Source organism: Henckelia pumila, chromosome 3 (assembly GCF_033568475.1).
Source record: "Henckelia pumila isolate YLH828 chromosome 3, ASM3356847v2, whole genome shotgun sequence".
Taxonomy (NCBI): domain Eukaryota; kingdom Viridiplantae; phylum Streptophyta; class Magnoliopsida; order Lamiales; family Gesneriaceae; genus Henckelia; species Henckelia pumila.
This window is the reverse complement of record NC_133122.1, coordinates 88,450,217-88,472,227: the sequence shown is the minus strand read 5'-3', so window position 1 is coordinate 88,472,227 and position 22,011 is coordinate 88,450,217. Positions and strand designations below refer to the sequence as shown.

Here is a 22,011-nt window from a genome sequence, read left to right as displayed (position 1 = left end):
CTATTTTTTTTTTATAATTAATAGTTTTTGTTTCTTCAACATCTTGAAATTATCTATCTCATTTTCAAAATATTATTTTATGTAAAAAAATTGCATGATTGCCTAAAATTTTTTTATCATTAAGATTTTAAAAATAATATATATTTTAAATTAAAAAAAATAAAATTTTTTATATAGCGTATGCTTCGTGACTTGTAATGATAAAACTTAAAACAATATATATTAGAAAGTGATATCGAATTTTTTATTTTTCCAAAAAATTGTATTATTTTTAAAAAAATAAAAATTAAGTTATTAATATAATGATTTCATTTATCAATCTCGTCTGAAAATATTTAAATATAATGATTTTGTACAGCTACTTAGCGATTTAAGAATACGTGTAAGCACCTAGTTAGTTAATTAGTTGTACACTTTCTTTCTATTTATTGAATCCCGATTTTACCCCTAAAGCCATTTTAATTTCCCAATGAATCCTACTGAAAAGCCCGGATTCCTCTCTCTACTTCACTCCCCTCCCTCTGTTCTCCTCCCCTCCCTCTCTCTCAAATACCATAAATTCTTCTCTGATTTATTGATCGGACGGTAGTAATATCTCCACCGATGACGATGATGACTCCTCAGCCGTTGGATGTAACTCCTCTCTCTCTGTTCCTCTTCACCACTTTCCCTCCTTTTGCTCCCATTGTCACCTTTTCACTATTGTGCCGTGTGTATCCGTGTCTATACTTTGCGAATTTCAATCTGAGATATGCCGTAAATTTCGCTGGTTTCTGTAATTCATTCTGGGAATGATTTGTGTCTTGGTGGGTTGTGTATCTGTGTGTTTGAGCTGATCGGTCTGCGATCGACTAGGGTTTTTGAGCGAGTGCGGGGGAGGTTTAAGTAGCTGAATTCCATTTTATTAAGTGCAATTGTGCATGTTTAATGTGCTTGTTGAAGTTTGGGGTTTGAGATTGGGTATGGTTATTGGATCAAGATCAGTTTTTTAATTGGAATGTCTTTTTTTTTTTGGCTCATGAAATTGTAGCAGCAAGAAGATGAAGAGATGCTGGTGCCGCACTCGGATGTAGTAGAAGGTCCTCAACCTTTGGTTGAAGGACCTCAGACAATGGAAGGTTTTCCTGTGTACACTATTGCTTGAGTTTTTGTTATTTTTTCCCCTTGGAAGATAGTGTTTTGTAACTACTATAGCTCTTCATGTCAATTCATTACATTTGGCATTCGATATTTAGGTTTTTCCGATTTGGCGCAATATAGTTTTGATGAAAATAACTGATTTTATGAAGTCTTTCCTTATTGAGTTTCTTTGGTGGTTTCAATTTCCTAGTGGCAACAGCAGACAATGCGGGAACTTTGGAAAACCAGGTGAGTGACGAGCCTCAGGCATCACGCTTCACATGGGCAATAGAGAACTTTTCCCGATTGAATATGAAGAAGATTTATTCTGACATCTTCGTTGTCGGGGGCTATAAATGGTAATTGAGAGTTCTAACTGTGTCTTTATGCCTTTCATTTAGATTGGTGTTTCGTTTGGAGGAAATTATCCTGTTAAATGAATTTAATCAGAAAATTAGATTAATTTTTATTACACCATGTGCTTAAAATTCGACCTGACTCCCAATTGGCTTTTATTGATCTTTGCAGGCGGGTACTTATTTTCCCTAAGGGAAATAATGTGGATTATTTGTCGATGTATTTAGATGTCGCTGATTCAGCAAACTTGCAATATGGGTGGAATAGATATGCACAGTTTAGCCTGGCTATAGTTAATCATGTGCATAACAAGTATACAGTTAAAAAAGGTATCTCTTAGTGCTAACCTGTGTGTGTGTTTTCTCTCATGTATGCCCCTGTTTATGATTACACGCACAGACAGGTGCCTTTAAATGTGTCTGTACCTGTTTGTGGAAAGGTTGTTGATGGTTTGTGATTATTAACTGATTCAACGAGGCTTACTCTTTAGTGATGTACTTGGATGTTCTGTTTGACTATGTGAAATCCCCTCCTAAAAGGAAAAATGAAAATGCAAAACAAATTGAACTTCCCAAAGGTTTCTTTCTGCTGAATGTCTATCGTTTTATTAGATTCATTCATTTGGTTTTTCAAAAAAACCAGTTTGACTCCTTTATCCAGGTTGGACTTCCTCTCATTGTGATCAATGTTCTAAAAAGCGTCAGGCGGTAGGTGGGCGGACAGCTACCGCCTAGACGCTTACTCGGCCGTCTAGGTGGGTACTAGACGGTTTTTTCTTTACCCTAAATATCTAATTGGCCTAGATGTTTTTCAGTTTAAATTAAATATCTTCGTCAAGAGGTTTTTTTCATTTTAGCTTAAATATCTGAGTCTTCTTGTCCATCTTAATATTTCTCCAATAATTTTTTCTTATCGAATTCAAACTCAAAACTAATGGTATATTCATCATCTTCATTCGATACAAATTGATGGACAAATACGTCAAATAATCTTTTTTAAAAATTTAAAATTAAAAATAAAAAAATATTATATATCAATCTAAATGGCCACTTAGGCAGATTTTGTGTCACCCATAGTTATTAAAAGCGCTCGCCTGGCTGCGCCTAGGCGACAGGCGCAGCCAGGCGCACCCATTGCGCCTGGGTACTGACCCAGGCGCATGTATTGCAACAGGCGCGCCTTAGGCGCGCGCCTGTGCAGAGTCGCACAGCAGGAGAGAAGCGCACAAGCGAGCGCTTCACTCCTGCTGCACGCAATTTAGATTTTTAATTAGAAAAAAACCCTAGTCCAACCAAGTTTTAAGCCCAATAACTAAAGCCCACTTTTATTTAATAATAAAAAAGCCTCCATGCATGTTAACGGCGCAATAGTCTCTACATCTCCCTCAATCTTTCTGCTTTCAATTATAGTTTCACAATTTTTTGAATATTAGAAAGGAAAGAAGACTGCCCAAAACAACTTTTGTTTTCTGATTTCTATTGATTAAAATCAGGTAACCTTAGAAGGCAGCCAGCAGCCTTTCTCTTTTTCGTTTTTCCTATTCCTCTTGGTTACTGCTTCCAGTTTTTCAATTCATATCATGTCATTAACATTCTCCTTCTCCTTCACCTTTTATCTCTTCTAAAGCTTATTCTTGCCGAAAAATGCCGAATTTTGAAACAGCAAACATTCGAAAAGATCCGGCATGGAATTATGCAACCTTATTATATTTATGCTATGCACTTATGACTTACTATTGCGTTTTAGATGATTGAAGTTTGTACTATTCAAGTTTTTCTTTAGTCATGCACTTATGATTTAAGCCAGGTTATATATTACTTAATGTTTTATTTCTATTGTTTGATATTTTTGCGAATTATATCTAATTTATGTAAAATTATAGCATACATCACTTTATATATGAGGAATTATAAAATTTATGGCTAATACGCTTTACTTCGATAAAGCGTGCGCTTCGCCTTGCGCCTTGCGCCTCAGGCTCCAGAGCACGCTAGCGCTTTTGTGCGCCTTGCGCCCTAAATAACTATGGTGTCACCTTAGCGGCAATTAGGCGGCCTAGGATGCTTATTAATGTAATAACACCCAAAGACATCAACTGTCTAAAAATCGGGGCCGTGTGCAACCGCATAGCGCCTAGGCGCCACCTAGACGGTTCTAGGCGCCGCTTTTTAGAACAATGATTGTGATGGATGTAGAGTAATTTTCTCAAGTTGAAACTTGGACTAACAAGTTGGTTGAATTTTCACTTTGTACCATAAACTAGGTAGTTAGTTACTGGAAAGCAAATTTATTTTGTTTCTCCTTTTGAATGAACCATCAGTTGCATGACTTTGCGATGTATAGCATGGTTGTCATGATGTTAATCCTGTTTGTGGGTTTCACAGATACGCAGCACCAGTTCAATCAAAGGGAGAGTGATTGGGGTTTCACATCGTTCATGCCTCTTAGTGAGCTTTATGACCCCAACAAGGGATACCTTGTGAACGATACTTGTATCGTGGAAGCTGATGTTGCTGTACGTAAGGTTGTTGATTATTGGGCTTATGACTCAAAGAAGGAGACAGGCTATGTTGGACTTAAGAACCAGGGAGCAACTTGTTACATGAATTCTCTTCTTCAAACTTTGTATCATATTCCTTACTTCAGAAAGGTAGCAGTAGGTTTTCATGATATAAGTTGCACCAATTGTCAAGTTTCTTTAATATATGCTATTGTAGAAGGGGGAACTAAGAAGCTTCACTTGAAAATTTTTTAATCAGGCTGTATATCATATGCCAACAACTGAGAACGATAACCCGACAGGGAGCATACCTTTAGCTCTACAAAGTTTATTTTATAAGCTCCAATATAATGACACCAGCGTAGCTACAAAAGAATTGACGAAATCATTTGGATGGGACACATATGATTCCTTCATGCAACACGATGTGCAAGAACTTAACAGAGTTTTATGTGAAAAGCTAGAAGACAAGATGAAGGTAAGATGGCTGACTTGCCTTCTTTTGATGTTCTTGTTTTCTGATGTAGTTATGCAAATTATTGCAAACATAGTGACAGCTGTGTTATTGGTCAGGGAACTGTTGTTGAAGGGACTATACAACAGCTGTTTGAGGGGCACCATATGAATTACATTGAATGCATCAATGTAGATTTTAAATCAACACGAAAAGAATCATTTTACGGTATTTTCTGTTTCACAGTCTAGGTAAATTCTCTGCACTGGAAGACAAATTTATCTTTTACAAGTGTCCATTTGGCAGATCTTCAGCTTGATGTGAAAGGCTGTAAGGATGTTTATGCTTCCTTTGACAAGTACGTGGAAGTTGAACGTCTTGAAGGAGACAACAAATACCATGCTGAAGACCATGGTTTGCAGGTATATTGCTCCTTGTATTGATTACTGTGTAATTCACCAGTGTTTCCAGATGCTTATGTTTTCTGTACTCTGTAGATTAATGATGATTAAAATGCGGGAAACTGAAAGTCCAAAGTTAGTATTTGAGAACTGAAACCCTAAAGCCTAAAGCAACAGAAACAAACTGGCTTGTGAATTAATTATACATTATACACTAATAAAATATATCAAACTTTGTTTATATTTTAGGAGTAGATTCCCAGTGATGGGATCCATGCATAGTTTTTTAACAACCTGAAGATGACTGTCGCCTTTTGAAAAACACTATTGATAATTTGATTAATCAGAGTGACACCATAATATGTTCGTTAGAGAAAAGGTTTTTGTTATGCTGTTGAAACTCTGTTTCTAGTTTCATGGTTTTCCAGGTGCGACATGGTTAATTATTTGGGAAGTGGGGGAAGGTGATAGTTGGTTACTTATGAAATTATATCGATCTTTTTCTTGTTTTTTTTTTTTGGGTTTCATACTTACTCTTGTCTTGATTAATGATTAGATTTACATTTTATGTTGTCTCAATGCTGAATGATCTTTTCTTTTGTTGGACATTTTGCTAAAAATTACTATGTGAATCTTAGGATGCCAAGAAGGGTGTCTTGTTCATTGACTTTCCTCCAGTTCTCCAGCTGCAGTTAAAGCGGTTTGAGTATGACTTTATGAGAGATACGATGGTTAAGGTTAGATGACTAGCATGCATTTTATTCACCTCTCCCGGTCGATTTTTTCGTAGTTAGTAGCTATTACTTGATTTTGGTTGATGTTAGATTTCCTTTTTTGTTGTTTGTAGTGGTAACATATACTGGTATCTTTTTTCTTCTTAAATTACCATTCTCTTTGCCTCTTTTTGATATTTGCAGCAACATCAGTAGTGCTGCAGACAATCTTAAGTCAATTTCTGTTTTGTAGCAATTTTTTCACTTGTTAATTTGCTCATCACTATCATTGAACTCCAGAACACATCAGATTTTAGTTCTTCAAGTTTCACTTATTCTAATTTTTTCTGTTACACTTGCAGATAACTTTCTAGGTATGTTTAGGTTTTGCTTATGCGATTTTGTTGGAGGGACTTTTGATCTAGTAGTATTTCATTAAATTCCCGCATTCTGCTTCGGCAATTAGTGTAGTGGTCATATCAGGAGGATCAACCCTGAATATGTGCTCACTGTATTTGAATAGAGCAATTGATTTCCATTCTACCTTCGGTTTTTTTATTGTGCTGGTTGCTCATATTTACTGTAGCTCCTCAAAAGTAATTTATAGTAACAATATGTTTTTCCAACATTTTGACATCGGATGTTGATGATTCTGTCTAAATTCTTGTTCTGGCCAATTTCATGTTTCTCCAATTATCACTTGAAAGTTGATTTAGCCTGTGCTCATGTTATTTTCATTTTGTACCTTCTTTTGAATCGGATTTCCTCAAGAAAAAGCTTCTTAGAATTCCATATATATTGTCGGTACTGATGTGATATGTTTATTTTTTTTTCGTGGTTTTATTGTCGATCTTGTGAAGCTTGGGAGCTTGATTAGATATAAAAAATTTTGTTGTCTAACATTGGTGCATCATTTGACAAAATGGTCATGGTTGCAGATTAATGACCGATATGAATTCCCGTTGGAACTTGATCTTGATAGAGACAATGGCAAGTATTTGTCGCCAGAAGCAGACAAGAGAGTGCGAAACCTTTACATGCTTCACAGGTTATTTTACCTCCTGGCCCATGCCCATACATCTCTCTCTCTCTCTCTCTCTCTCTCTCTCTCTCTCTCTCTCTCTCTCTCACACATATAGTGGGATTTTATTACTTTTAGCATTACGGTAAAAGATTATCGACTTAAAAAGTTATCAGTGAGAGTTGCATGAATAAGAAAGTATGTCTCAGGATTCTCACATATCATCAATCAGAATGAGCTTTGACACCTTATCAAAGTCCGCAGTCTCTTTGTTTGTAGTTGTACAATGCTCAGTTTCCTACTGGTCATGAAAACACGATAATTTATATTATACTTTCTTTCTTTTTTTCTTTTTGACAAAAGCCTATTCCTTCTTTAAGTGGCCTGACATGTTTTTTATCTTAAATAACTGTGGAGTCTAAGACAATTGAGGAACTTCTTGATTATATCATCATCAACTAATAAGCCATTTTGGTTCGTGAAAATATTTATTTATGCTTAAAACCATTTTTTTCCGGCTTGTGATTTATTTATCAAGGAGTACCTGGTCAGTTGTTTTCTTGATGTTGATGATTAACGTTATGGTACGAGTTGCAATGAGAATTGAGTTGTGATCCTGGTATATCATGATAGATTGTTTGGAGTGAAAATATCACTATCCCAGTAGCAAGATAGATATGCCAGAACGTTTTCTGCTTATTGACTTTTTAAACTAGGAAATTTGTATACCTTTTCTTGGTATTTTCTGCAGGAGTTTTAGTTTGTGAATTATTCTCTTTCATGATTCTTTTACAATTTACTTAACCTTCGTGCCTTTCATTCTTACATATTACCTTCCCAACAGTGTTTTGGTTCATAGTGGCGGTGTGCATGGTGGACATTATTATGCTTTTATCAGGCCGACGCTCTCTGATCAGTGGTATGTGTCAATACTTCTGGAGAATCTCTCTCCCCCCTAATCCCCCGCAGAAGCACTGGCTTGTGCATGCTTTTGCTTGTCAGAGTGTGGCTTGATCTAGTTGAATTTTCCATTTTAGTCATTGTAGAGGTGATAGATATGTTATTTCTGAAATTCCTCCAGCAGTTCACTTGGTTTGTTTCCTTAGCAACCAATCACCTTTTAACTGTTCTATATAACTGCCAACCTTTATATACTGTGTTGGAAATTCATCAATCAACGGTTTTCCAACCTAGTTCCTATTCTGAAAATATTATAGGATCTTTTCCTTGTATTTTTAGACTGTAAATACTGTAAATAGGGTAGTAGAAATCTGTTAAATATTCAACCCTAATTTGTTACCTTTTATATTGTATTTGCTCTTCTATAAGAGCCCCTGTTTACTCGTTCACAGAAATAAGAGTATTTTTTCTCTTCATATATTTTCCAAGATGGTATCAGAGAGGGTTTGATCCTCTAACAACCCTCCGTTCACTTTGCCGCCTGCAGTTTCATTGCTGCGCTAAACACAGCCGTGTTTTTTTCTCCAACAAATCCATCGGCATCCCTTTCAACTTTGCACTTGCGCAGAGTTATTTGGTCTACTGGGCAGTGAGTGGTTTGGGCCCTTTTCTGACCAGCCCAATCTATTCATTGGGTATTTGGGCCAGCCTCCATTCCATACCGCTTTCATCGCAAGTTTTGGTCCTTTACGGCCAATTTTTTTCTGCAGCTATGTCCGAAGTTCCTTCTGATACGAAGTCCACTCCTGCGGCTACGATTCCAATTAAAATTTCTGAGCCACAATCTGTCAGAATCACGACCATCCGATTAAATGGCGACAACTTCCTCCGTTGGTCCCAATCTGTCCGGATGTATCTCCGCGGGCAAGGAAAAATCGGGTATATCACTGGTGACAAGAAGATTCCTGCTGATGATGATCCATTATATACTACTTGGGATGCTGAAAATTCTATGGTTATGACATGGTTGGTCAATTCAATGGAAGAAGATATAAGCTCCAATTACATGTGTTATCCCACCGCAAAAGAATTGTGGGACAATCTGAATCTGATGTATTCTGATTTGGGCAACCAATCTCAAGTTTTTGAATTGACCCAGAAATTGGGTGAGATCCGTCAGGGAACTGATCCAGTAACAAAATACTTCAATTCATTGAAGAGATTGTGGCAAGATCTCGACCTTTTCAACACATATGAGTGGAAATCTATTGATGATTGCAACCACCACAAAAAGTTGGTGGAGGACAGCCGCGTCTACAAGTTTCTTGCGGGCCTCAATGTTGAGTTTGATGAAGTTCGAGGAAGAATTATTGGGAGATCTCCTCTCCCATCCATTAGTGAAGTTTTTTCAGAAGTGAGAAGAGAAGAAAGTCGAAGGAATGTCATGCTTGGAAAAAAGAACACGGATGAAACAGTTGAAATTTCTGGATTTGTTGGTGATATGGTGCAGCCTACAAGGCTAAAAATTATCAACGCCAGACAGACGAAAAGCCACGAGTTTATTGCGATGCTTGCAACAAGCCCTACCACACACGTGAGACGTGTTGGAAAATCCATGGAAAACCTGCCAATTGGAAAAGTCGCAAGCAAGGAGACCAGAATAAGCGTGGACCTCCTACTGCCAATGAAGCCAACTCAAGTCTATTCAGCAGAGAGCAGATTGATCATCTTTTACAACTGATAAAATCCAACTCCTCATCCGGTATTCCTAGTGTTTCTTTGGCACAAACAGGTAGAAAGCCTAAAGCCCCTTCTTGTTTAAACTCATCAGAAGCACTGGTATCTTTTTCGATCCTCTCTCACCACCAAATCCCGAAAAGAAGTCCTTTCCTTTTTCCACTGCTTCCTTCCCTGCTCCTCGTCCTAGTGTCCCTTTAGATCCGTTCGTCACTACTTGAGCGTAAGAGCGCTTTTCATAGTAATCATAAGCTGCTGGGTTGACCGATACCACTTCAAGTCGCAACATCATAAGGCCTCGAGGTGTCGATATTTGCACAAAACCGTTGATGAATCCTCCTTGTGGCCCGACCACCTTAATTTTAGCGGCCGACAAATCTCGAAGCAAGATAGTGTCTTGGCTAATATCCAGTAAGCCCCCGCACTGCTCCTCCACGCTCCTGAACAGTTCACTCAACCATAAGTCCCAAGGCAGTCCGAAGATCCTCACCCAGCTATTGCAACAAGCAAACATCTCTATTTCCCTATTGACCTCCGTTCTCCATCCTTCAAAGAACAACGTCACCCCTTTGTCGAAATAGCCTTTCTTCAACCCCACAAAATATGACGCCTCTTCTGCCTTGCTGGGCCACCATGCTGCCTTATTGGCTTGAAACGGGAATATCTCTATCCTCCTCTTAACGGCCTTACTTAAAACAGAAACCACCTTTCTTGTTTAAACACATCAGCCAGTTCTCACAGCTGCTTATTTGATAAACAGGATGCCTACTAAAGTGTTACAGTATAAATCACCTCTTGATTGCTTGAAAGATTTCTTTCCAGAAACAAGGTTATATTTTGACTTACTTATCAAAGTTTTTGGATGTACTATTTATGTTCATATCCCAAGTCAATTTCGTTCAAAACTAGATCCACGTGCTGTGAAATGTATTTTCTTGGGTTATTCTTCGAATAAAAAGGGATACAAATGTTTTGACCCTCAAAAAAGGGTATTCCATGTGGGTATGGATGTTTCTTTTGTAGAAACAGAACCTTACTTCACCAAAAATTCCCTTCAGGGGAGAGGAATGAAGTTGGCGAAAATTTTTGGGATGTTTCGAACCCACTTCCCAATGTTGTTGGTCTTACACAAGAACCAAATGTTTCTGGTACTGTTCCTTTAGGAAAACCAGAATCTGTGGTGCTCAGTAAAGAGGTCTCTCATGCAGGGGAGGAAAAGTACTTCAACTTGATTCTGAGCTTCAGGTTTATACCAGAAAGAAATTTCATTCAAGAAATAAAGACTTGACTATCAATCCTGCACAACACCAATCACAAAATCCGAGTTCTGGCACTGAAAATTCAGGTAATCCTACTCCCACTCAAATTCCAGATTTGACTTCCTCTACTTTACCAATTATTTCTGATCTGGATGTTCCTATAGCTGTTAGAAAAGGTGTTCGAAGTTGCACCGAACACCCTATTTCTAACTCTCTCTCATATCATAGACTCTCAAAAAGCCATAAAGCGTTTACATCTAGAATTTCACACTTGTTTGTCCCGAGGAATGTACATGAAGCACTGGATGATCCGAATTGGAGATTAGCAGTCATGGAGGAGATGAATGCTCTAAGGAAAAGTGGTACCTGGAAGATAGTTGATCGACCAAGAGGCAAGAAAGTAGTCGGATGTAAATGGGTCTTTACGATAAAATGCAAGGCTGATGGGAGTATTGAGAGGTACAAGGCTAGACTGGTGGCTAAAGGGTTCACTCAGACTTATGGGATTGACTACCAGGAGACATTTGCCCCTGTTGCTAAAATAAATTCTATTAGAGTTTTGTTAAGCCTTGCAGTGAATTTAGACTGGCCTTTGCATCAACTTGATGTCAAAAATGCGTTTCTCAATGGCGATCTTGAGGAGGAGGTATTTATGAACCTACCACAAGGATTTGAAGAAGGACTTGGCAGCGATAAAGTATGCAGATTAAATAAGTCCTTGTATGGACTCAAACAGTCGCCGAGAGCATGGAACGCTTTGGAAAGACAGTTATTAGCTATGGCTTTGTGCCGAGTCAAGCAGATCATACTATATTTTATAAACATTCAAGACACGGTAAAGTTGCAATCTTGATAGTTTATGTTGATGACATAATCTTAACCGGTGATGATAAAACAGAATTAGTAGATCTCAAGAAGAGACTTGCCAACGAGTTCCAAATAAAGGATCTGGGAGTTCTTAAATATTTCCTTGGAATGGAGTTTGCAAGATCCAAAGAAGGTATATTTGTTAATCAAAGAAAATATGTTCTTGATCTTCTTGGAGAAACAGGTTTACTAGGCTGTAAGATGGTTGACACCCCAATTGATCCTAATCTGAAGTTACAAGATGCCAAGGCCGAAAACCTTAATAATAAGGAAAGATATTAAAGACTTGTGGGGAAGTTAATTTATTTAACTCACACACGTCCCGATATTACCTTTGCTGTTAGTATGGTGAGTCAATTCATGCACTCGCCAGGAAGAGAACACTTTGATGCTGTCTACAAGATTTTAAAATATTTGAAAGGGACTCCGGGAAAAGGGCTGCTTTTAAAAAAACATGGACATCTTCAAGTTGAAACTTACACAGATGCAGATTGGGCAGGAAGTGTTATAGACAGAAGATCTACATCTGGTTACTGCTCATTTGTTGGTGGAAACATTGTCACGTGGCGGAGTAAAAAACAAAATGTGGTAGCTAGAAGTAGTGCTGAAGCTGAATTCAGAGCTGTTGCACATGGAATCTACGAGGCAATGTGGATAAAAAGAATTCTTGAAGAATTGAAGATTTCTCATTCAGCTCCTATGAAAGTCTATTGTGACAATAAAGCTGCTATTTCTATAGCTCACAATCCAGTACTACATGATCGGACAAAGCATATAGAAGTGGATAAGCATTTCATGAAGGAGAAACTCAATGCTGGAATAATAAGTCAGTCATATCTTCCAACAGGTGAACAACTGGCTGATGTGTTAACAAAGGGTCTACCTAAGAAGCAATTTGATAAACTGACAAGCAAGCTGTCTTTGGAAGATATCTTCAAACCAGCTTGAGGGGGAGTGTTGGAAATTCATCAATCAACGGTTTTCCAACCTAGTTCCTATTCTGAAAATATTATAGGATTTTTTCCTTGTATTTTTAGACAGTAAATACTGTAAATAGGGTAGTAGAAATCTGTTAAATATTCAACCCTAATTTGTTACCTTTTATATTGTATTTGCTCTTCTATAAGAGCCCCTGTTTACTCGTTCACAGAAATAAGAGTATTTTTTCTCTTCATATATTTTCCAAGATACTGTATCATGAGATTGTGCTTTTGTATTTAGTTAGAATCTCGACAAACCTGATCGAGGGTTATTTTGTCTTTTGTGATTTTCTTTACAGGTATAAATTTGATGATGAGAGGGTCACTAAAGAAGATGTGAAAAGGGCATTAGAGGAGCAATATGGTGGCGAGGAAGAGGTGATGTTCTTGCCTTTTGATTTTTATCCCTGCTTTCCTCATTTTGCTTGTTTTCTTACCTTCACATTATCCTGTAGTTGCCACAGACGAATCCAGGCTACAATAACACTCCGTTTAAATTTACCAAGTATTCAAATGCATACATGCTTGTGTACATACGTGTGAGTGACAAGGATAAGATAATTTGCAATGTGGATGAAAAGGACATTGCAGAACATCTTCGGGTAATGTTTGCAGTTGTACTTACAAATCTCTCTAAGCATTTTGCTTTTTACATAATTTTGACATTAAATATCATGCACCTGCTCATTTCAGATAAGACTGAAAAAGGAACAAGAAGAAAAAGAAGACAAGAGAAGATATAAAGCTCAGGCTCACCTTTATACTATTATCAAGGTTATTGTTTCTCATCCTTGTGCAAAATCAATCCCCATATTTCTTGAAATTGGTCACCAAAGGAGTATACATTAATGTTTGCAGGTTGCTCGAGATGAGGACTTGAGGGAACAGATTGGAAAGGATATATATTTTGATCTTGTTGATCATGATAAAGTTCGTAACTTTCGAATTCAGAAACAGATGCCTTTTAACCTTTTCAAGGTACTGTCTTTTCCCATTTATTTATTTTGGTTAAAGAATCAATGTGAAATGGGTTCTTCAATAACTGAAATTTTTTTTTGGGGGAAGGTTAGCCAGTTCAATAAATGCTTGCTAGATTGACTGGCTAGCGAAAGTCACTTAAATTTTACTCTTGGTGTACCTAGAGGGAAAGGAAAAGTTAACATCACATAATTGAGGTCATTTATTAGGATTTTTACCTTCACGGTTTCGATTTGGATATGGACTTTGACAGGCTGGGATCGAAAAAGGAAGCCAAGGGAGTTCTGTGACTGTATGAAGGATGGTTTCTGTATTTGGGAAACAGGGCCACAAGTGCTGAAATTGCAGTAACACCTCGAAGAGAGTGCTTTGGGATGCAGATATTCAGCTCGTGGACCAATGATAAAGCGTCATTTTAGGCAGATGTGGAGTTAAAATATGATTGAAAACCACAAGTCAACATCTTTATGCTGGGGCTCTTCAGCAAACCTGATCTAGAATCACAACTAGCTAAGGCAATTTTGGCCTATCTGGAATCCCAACTAGTCCAGAAGATTAAGTTTGTAATTTCTTGAAGAACTGACCTAAACATCAGTGGTGATAAATATGTGGACGACAATATTTATTATCCTTTCCAGAATAAGCTATTAGAATAAAATCAAATAAATTTCTTGGTAAATATAGATTAATGATATAGTAGCAACCGACATGCTGGGTACAAGAAAGATCTAGCTGGAAAAATGAGATTTCACACGCATCTATGCCGCAGACCTAACCAAATAGTAATATTTATTATCACGTTTTCAGTGGTCTAGATAATCGTTTGTGATATTTTCTCAGGGATCTGCTATATATTGTTTTCCGTTTGAATATAATCTGCTATTTCATTGGATCTTTATTTGTTCTTTTGTTATTTTTGATTTGATTGATATCTAGTGACGTTTCATGTGCACGTCTCACTGAATCGTGACCTGAATAAGAAAATTGTCTTACACATGTGATGTCGCAAATCCCATCTTCTAAGTTTTATAAAATTTTAATTGATCTGTTATATAGGCAACTACATAGTGTAGCAGGGACAATTATTTCTCTCCGAGCCTTCACACACTTTTGTTCTAAATTCTAATGTTGCATACTTTACATAAATAGCTATCATATGTATCTTATAGTGCGTCAAAATTTTGTGACACTGCACAGTGGGTTGAAAAAATATTAGTTTGTTTTTAAAATTTTTTCCTTCTTTTATCGCATGTATTTTGGATTTACTACTGTAGTGTCCTTATTTACTTTATTTATCATAACAAACTAAGGCATTTCTATTCCTTTTTCCATATTCTTGTTTTATGCTACTTAAATTTGTGATTTATGATTGCAGGAGGAAGTTGCCAAAGAACTTGGTGTACCGGTTCAATTTCAGCGTTTTTGGATCTGGGCAAAGAGGCAGAACCATACTTATCGGCCAAACAGGCCGTTGACTCCACAAGAGGAAGCACAAACTGTAAATATTTTTAACTTGTGCCTTTAATTTTCTATTTATAGACAGCCGTTAATATAAATCTTTTTACCAAAGCATGCAAATATGTAGTTTCCTGTTTCTGTTCTATTTTGTTGAGAGAAATAATTTATTTGGTTGAATGTTGGATATATGTTAGTATTAAGGACACATGTCAGCTTCTTATATTCTGTTTTTTGTTTGCTAATTGTTCAACTATCTCTCGCATGCATCTGGGTGTCACCACTCTTGTTTCATATTTCGATGATTGACTTAGTTGATTTCGCCTTGCCTAATTTCCTTCTGCTTTGGTTACTGTATAATGTCTATTTCTGGGAAGCTATGTGTTGTCATCTACTTCATTCAACTTTTCTTTGCTAATTATTTGAAATTTTAATTAGCTTTTAACATAATGTTTTGCAGGTTGGAGCATTGAGGGAAGTTTCCAACAAAGCGCATAACGCAGAATTGAAGTTGTTTTTGGAAGTAGAATATGGGCCAGTATGTTTTAACCACATTTGAGATAATTCTGACTTTGATAATTTTAAAGGTGAACACATTGAGGAATTTTTGGTGCTCCTATTCTAATTGTTTATGTTGCAATTAATGTATAGGATTTACATCCTATCCTTCTACCAGAAAAAATAAAGGAAGATATTTTGCTGTTTTTTAAACTCTATGATCCTGAGAAAGAAGAGCTTCGGTAATTCTCTTCTGTAGCGTGCCTTTTTCCACTTTCTCAAAGTGCACGCTATTTTACTTGTGATAATTGTCAATTACAGATATGTTGGGAGGCTTTTTGTGAAAAGCTCTGGCAAGCCTATTGAGATTTTAACAAAGCTAAATGAACTGGCTGGTGGATATGCTCCTGATGAAGATATTGAACTCTTTGAGGTCTGTCCGATCTTCAAGCTACAATTTGCAGTTTGATGAAATGGTCTTGTAACAAAACCATATGCATGATATCTTCTATCTCGAGCGTAGCTAATATTCTTTTTCAATTCTCTTGTTTGCCATTTCTTTAGGAAATTAAATATGAGCCATCTGTTATGTGTGAACGCCTTGATAAAAGAGCTTCATTTCGTTTTAGTCAGGTATGTATTGTGTTATAAATTTATCGGCAGAATGTCTTTACGTTTGTTTGTTTTTTTTAAAATCTTATTTCCTCTCTTTCTGCTAGATTGAAGATGGGGACATTATTTGCTTCCAGAAACGGCCTCAGCCTGAAAGTGAAGAGAGATTTAGATTTCCTGATGTTCCATTGTTTCTGGAATATGTGAAGAATCGCCAGGTCAATCTTGTTATTTCAAATTAGGGAGTGTTATTTACACTCCAAATTTTGTTAATCTCCCTCCAACTTGCCATTTTAATTCACTACCTTTTTCTCTCTCTAATCAAGTTTTTGACATAAATAAAGCCAATAAGAAATGGTAGTAAATAATATCCATTTTATCAATTACATTTCCATAATATGAATTTTCGTTTCTATTTGAGTTCCTTTTTTTTCTCAATTTACTAAAAGTTTTTCAAAATTTTGGATTTGCAAATAAGTAATTATTATGTTACATGATAACATATTCAATATTTACTTTAGTTTTTAATATAAAATAATGTCATTTGTGTCCCAGAATTTATTTAACTCTTAATTTGTTTGTTTTTGTTTTTGAAAATAACACTAATATTAAAAACTTAAATCTTGAGTTACAAGAGAATAAAGTCATGTGTTATAACTTTTCGAAATTTTAATGGAAACCAAATAATATTTTCAAAAGCGTTTTCAATTAATTAAATTAATTTTTTATTGATTCCAAAATTTTTTAATTTAAAAGAAAAAATATTGAATTGAAATTCTATTAATTTATATATAATTATTCTGAAAAAGCTGCATCTTAATGAATTTTAGATTTATTTGAAATTTTTATTATTCATGAATTGAATTTAACTTTTATAATTTTAAAGGTATTATTCTATTTATATTAAAATCTATAGAAAGTATGGCACAAAAACTAATAAAAAAATAAAAAAGATTAAAATTAGAATATAAATAACATTCCTTCATTTTTTAAAATATTTTACTAGAATAAATATTGAATGTATTAGCATTTAATAATTATACGCATTATATGAAAATAACATGTTGTAGAAAATATTTTTAATTATAGTAAATTGGGGAAAAAAGAAATGAAAGAAATAAAAATCATGTTATGAAATTTTATGAATAAAATACAAGAACATTTAATAGAGGTTTTATTGAATGCATATGCTACAAAAATTAATAAGAGTAGTAAGGGGTATATTGGTCTCTTAATGAATTCAAAAAGTAGGTTGAAGTGTGATTAACAAAATTTGTAGTGTAAATAACGCTCCCCTTTCAAATTATATTTAATGCCTTTGTTTACATTTAGAAACATCTTTTCAGCAACTTGAACTTGTGTATAATTTTGTCGATGTACACTTTGCTCATCTTCTTTCTGTTTAATTGTTTTATACATTTGTGTGGCTTCTATCTTTTCTTTCTTTGTAAAATCCCTATGTTGGTCTAACTGAAAAGCTTCTCCTTTCTCCCCCTTCTATGTGCCCCTTTTGATGGGATTTTATTCTTGTTCAATATTTTTCCTAGCTTTTCAGACTTCAGTATATATTTACTCCTTGCAGGTCGTGCATTTTCGAGCACTGGAAAGGCCCAAGGAAGATGAATTTTTCCTGGAGTTGTGAGTATTTATTGTATGCAACTTGTTACAACTTCTCTGTCAAAAGTTGCTAAGAAAAACTTGTTTGTAATCAAGTTGATAATACATCTATAGGTCAAAGAATCACACTTATGATGACGTTGTGGAAAGAGTTGCGCAACGTCTTGGCTTGGATGATCCATCAAAAATTCGGCTTACGCCTCACAATTGCTATTCCCAGCAACCGAAACCCAATCCTATCAAATATAGAGCAGTTGACCATTTATTAGACATGCTAGTCCACTACAATCAGGTAGCTTTGACAGACAGGTTTATGGCATTTTCTCTTTTTATTGATGGGTTGTAGAGACCGGTGTAAGAGGAGTGGAGTGCCGACATTACTGAAGTAATAATCTTAATTTGTTATCTTGTTGTAGATATCAGATATATTGTACTATGAAGTACTGGACATTCCTCTTCCAGAACTGCAATGTCTGAAAACGCTGAAAGTTGCCTTCCATCATGCCACAAAGGATGAGGTGACGCCATTCTTACGCTCCTCCGTGAACTTTTTTTGTTAACTTGAGTTGTGTAAAATTATTGTTCTATTTTGTACATTTTCCATTGCAGGCCCTAATTCTCAATATTAGGTTGCCAAAACAAAGCACTGTAGGAGATGTTCTTAATGAGATTAAAACAAAGGTTAGCTCAGTCCTGTTCTGTGAGCTATTTGTGTTGTAAGTTGTCGAGTTTAAAAATGTAAACTGCTTATTTCAGTAGTAGTTGTCTGGCCGAAATTGTTTGTGGAAAACGTAACTTGACATGTGCTTTTAACTGATTCCTTCCCCCATTATCCTGTAACTCCTCTCCTGCCGAGGGTTTTTTTTTTCTTATTAACCTTTTATACAATTTTTACTCAGTGATGGTTTCTTCTCAGATAAATAATTGGAAATTAGCATCATAAAATTTTTGATGTCTCATATCTTTGGCATAAATTGATAGGTGGAATTGTCTCATCCAAGTGCTGAACTTAGATTGCTTGAAGTTTTCTATCACAAGATTTACAAGGTAACATATTCTACTGACATTGTTTTGTTCTTTAGATTTTCATAAAAGTTTAGGTGGTCATATGATTTTCTTTCTTCCTAGAATCATTATGGTTTGGTTTGGATAAGTACTTTAAAAATGTTTTTAGTGTTTTATAAGTGAAGAAAACTTAAAATATGTGTTTGGACAATTTTTGTAAAATGTTTTTGAAAAATATTTTAAAAAAAGTGTTCTTCAAGTATAATTTTTGAAGAACAAATGAGATGTGATTTTTTACCTTTTTAGAGTTGAAGGTAATGATAAAAATAAAAACAACTTACTTTTTTTTAATTGTAAAAATGTTTTTATAGAATAGTTGTTCAAACACATTTATTCTTAAAACAACTTTTAAAACATTTTATAAATTTTTTTTTAAAAAAACACTTTATCTTATAAGTACTTGTTCAAACTGAGTCTAATTCCCAAGACTCCTGATTTCGCATATTTTCCTTTATCATATATCTATTTTTTTCAGATGTCAATAATAATATTTCTGACCTGTCAAATCTTTGTTTCGCTTCGGAAATAGTATCGGGGGAATTACCCTCGACTTGGAGAGCATATAATTGATTATTCATTCATTACTTTTAAGGATTTATTTGTAATATTTTATTTGCTACGAATTTATCTCTTGCATATATTCAAGCCAAATTCCCCTCTCTTAATTTTTCAGATTTTTCCAATTAACGAGAAGATTGAGAATATAAATGATCAGTACTGGACTTTACGAGCTGAGGAGGTGAATTCTTTTGTTAAAAGTCTTTTCTTATGCTCTTGGGTATTAATTTTTATGTTTTTAGTTGTCCATATCATTGAACCTTGTTGTACTACTCTCAAAACTGAATAATATGATTTACGGCATGAATTCTGAACAGTGACTGACAAAGTTAACAAAAAACATCCTTGGCCTTCAGAATGACAAAGTTAACAAGAAACAACCTTGGCTGTTTTAGGAAAACCTTTCATGGTGTTTAAATTTATAATTTTCTTTTTTCATTTTCGTCTGCCATGTAAAATTTTCATTCATTGAGAGAAGCACGAGTTAATATATCAGTTTATCCCTGCAAGTTATATCCAAGATTTGTTCTCTTATAGATTCCAGAAGAAGAAAAGAACATTGGGCCTAACGATAGTTTGATCCATGTTTACCATTTCACAAAGGAGAGCGCCCAGAATCAAGTGGTACGTATCGCATGCTTGATAAAATGATAAATTCCATTTGATACTCTTTGGTTGTTGGCAAAGTTACTGTTTCTTGACGATGAAGAGCTTGAAAGATATACATGCAGTGTTCTTTGCTGTAATCAGGTATTTAATCGTACCATTTATTTCTTAAACAGCAAGTTCAAAATTTTGGGGATCCCTTTTTTCTGGGGATCCACGAAGGTGAAAGATTAGAAGATGTTAAATTGCGCATTCAAAGAAGATTGCAAGTTCCGGATGAGGAATTTTCCAAGGTATGTTCCATTCTTTAGTTAGAGCTGTAGATATTCTTGTTAAACTATTATACTGCTACGGGCATTTCCACTGATTTGTTTGATTTCTTATATTATATTCTTATCTTTGGGCAATCTGCTTAAAAATTCAGTGGAAGTTTGCGTTTCTATCATTGGGACGTCCGGAGTATCTTGAGGATTCTGACATTATCTCTAGTCGTTTCCAGGTCACAGTTTTCTTTCTGAGTCGCTTCATATATATCTATCATAATTATTAATTATTAAATTATTAGTTTTCCCTGGATTATCAACGACTGAGGGAGACTTCTACTTCTCTTTTCCAGAGGAGAGAGGTTTATGGTGCTTGGGAGCAATACCTGGGGCTAGAGCATTCAGACACAACTCCCAAAAGAGCTTATGCTGCGAACCAGGTAATATCTCCAAATTGCTATATTTCATGAATCAATATTGCCAAATAAAATGTTTGATAATGATCCAATGCTATGTGCACATTGAGAATCCTTAAAACGATTATTACCAAGGTATCTATGATATATTTGACTCAGTGTCACATATTTCCTGTTTTTTTGTCCGTTACACTTAGCCTCATTCTGGAAAGACTGTTAACAGTCACCTTCATCATGATCGTAAACTTGGCTCCTTTCTGATCATGTTGCAGAACCGCCACACGTTTGAGAAACCAGTGAAAATATACAATTAACTTGGAATTTCTCGTCTGAAAACGCCCGCCCACATTGGTGCCAAAGCTAGAAGAGGCAAAGATCTTAGTGGATATTCTAAGTAGAAAACATGGACGAAAGGTGAAGCGCATGATGCTTTGGTGGTTTTTTTTGGCTATTGCTTATGTTTTTTTTGGCTCTAATGGGATGGGATGGGATGGGATGGGATGGCCTACACTCTTAGATGTAATTTTCTTTTTGTGGTGGGTAGATATAGTGCCTCTCAGTCTCCCATAGTTTCCTGCTTTAAGTAGTTTGAAATTTTTTACATTTTTTATTCTCTTGTAATTTTATATGAGATACATAATATGAGGTTTTCGATTGACGGGGTTGTAAAGTGGTTATAGTTACCCTTCCATATTGTCTTCTACCCTACTCTTTTGCCATTGTGCTCGCTAAATTTCTCGTTGAGAAATATTTTCTATGTGAAATTGGAGATGAATATATTTTTGATACTTTTGTAAGGATGTTCCGGGAAGATTGGCTTGAAATTTATAGATTTCGATTATAGTTTTATTTTTTAAAAGATAAAATAATAAAATCAAATTTTAAATCCATGTCGTACGTATTTACTCATTAATAAATACCAAATAGAACCGATTTAGGATGACATTGTTTTTGGTAAACTTGAAATTCATTTTATTTAACATGAATTTGAGTGATAATTTGAATTTTATGGTTTTACTTCTTTCTCTAAATAACAAAGATTCATTTGAAATACATAGATTTGAGATATTGTTAGGGTAAAAAATGTGTGTAGAAGAGAGGTTGATTAATGCACACTTTAAACTATTTTGAACTTTGTGATAATTAAGAGTTTTCAGCTCAATTATTTAATTTTGCTTAACAAACAAGTTGATGCAATAATCGAGCGGTGCAGAATATATCTTGCAATGCAAAGTTGAACTAATTGCAATGACCAGATAGAAAATGTAATAAAATAAAGAGTATAGAGATTTTTTATGGAAATTCGAACGTTAAGTTTCTTCATTTCTCTGTAAGACTGAACGTTTGTAGCTTTACTAAAAGTTATAGCTAGTGGTAATTGTGAAAGTCAAATATTTTAAACCGCAAAGCAACCCAAGTGCCAAGGTTCGATCGTTCTACCCAACAGGGATAATTATTGCACCCCAACACTCCCATTCTTCTATTTTCAAAAGGATTTTTTTCTAGAAGATTTTGATTTATACAACCCTTTGTACAAATCCGATTCAATTGACTATCGATTAGAACTCCTAGCAACTTAGTCTAAACACACTTTTTCTACTCAGAACAATTTATGATAGAGTTGCAACAACAAAT

At 35.3% G+C, this 22,011-nt stretch overlaps 1 protein-coding gene across 3 annotated transcripts; it reads left to right on the top strand.

The window, feature by feature from the left end:
• The first annotated feature begins 493 nt into the window (after positions 1 to 493).
• On the top strand, positions 494 to 21,219 carry LOC140891288 (ubiquitin C-terminal hydrolase 12-like). Of its 3 annotated transcripts, none has more exons than XM_073299710.1 (32): positions 494 to 633; positions 1,034 to 1,118; positions 1,331 to 1,478; positions 1,648 to 1,805; positions 3,861 to 4,126; positions 4,236 to 4,454; positions 4,550 to 4,658; positions 4,737 to 4,852; positions 5,470 to 5,568; positions 6,483 to 6,592; positions 7,410 to 7,484; positions 12,608 to 12,686; positions 12,764 to 12,910; positions 13,002 to 13,082; positions 13,167 to 13,286; positions 14,662 to 14,784; positions 15,202 to 15,279; positions 15,393 to 15,481; positions 15,561 to 15,672; positions 15,804 to 15,872; positions 15,959 to 16,069; positions 17,434 to 17,489; positions 17,583 to 17,760; positions 17,885 to 17,986; positions 18,078 to 18,149; positions 18,450 to 18,515; positions 19,207 to 19,272; positions 19,629 to 19,715; positions 19,874 to 19,990; positions 20,122 to 20,196; positions 20,314 to 20,400; positions 20,649 to 21,219. In XM_073299710.1, the coding sequence occupies exons 1-32, from the start codon at positions 604 to 606 to the stop codon at positions 20,688 to 20,690; spliced, it is 3,372 nt and encodes a 1,123-aa protein (XP_073155811.1). In that variant the 5' UTR covers positions 494 to 603; the 3' UTR covers positions 20,691 to 21,219. The 3 variants fall into 3 exon arrangements, with proteins under 3 accessions (XP_073155811.1, XP_073155812.1, XP_073155810.1); XM_073299711.1 differs by having other exon boundaries at positions 1,031 to 1,118; positions 12,773 to 12,910; XM_073299709.1 differs by having other exon boundaries at positions 1,031 to 1,118.
• The last annotated feature ends 792 nt before the right edge of the window (positions 21,220 to 22,011 follow it).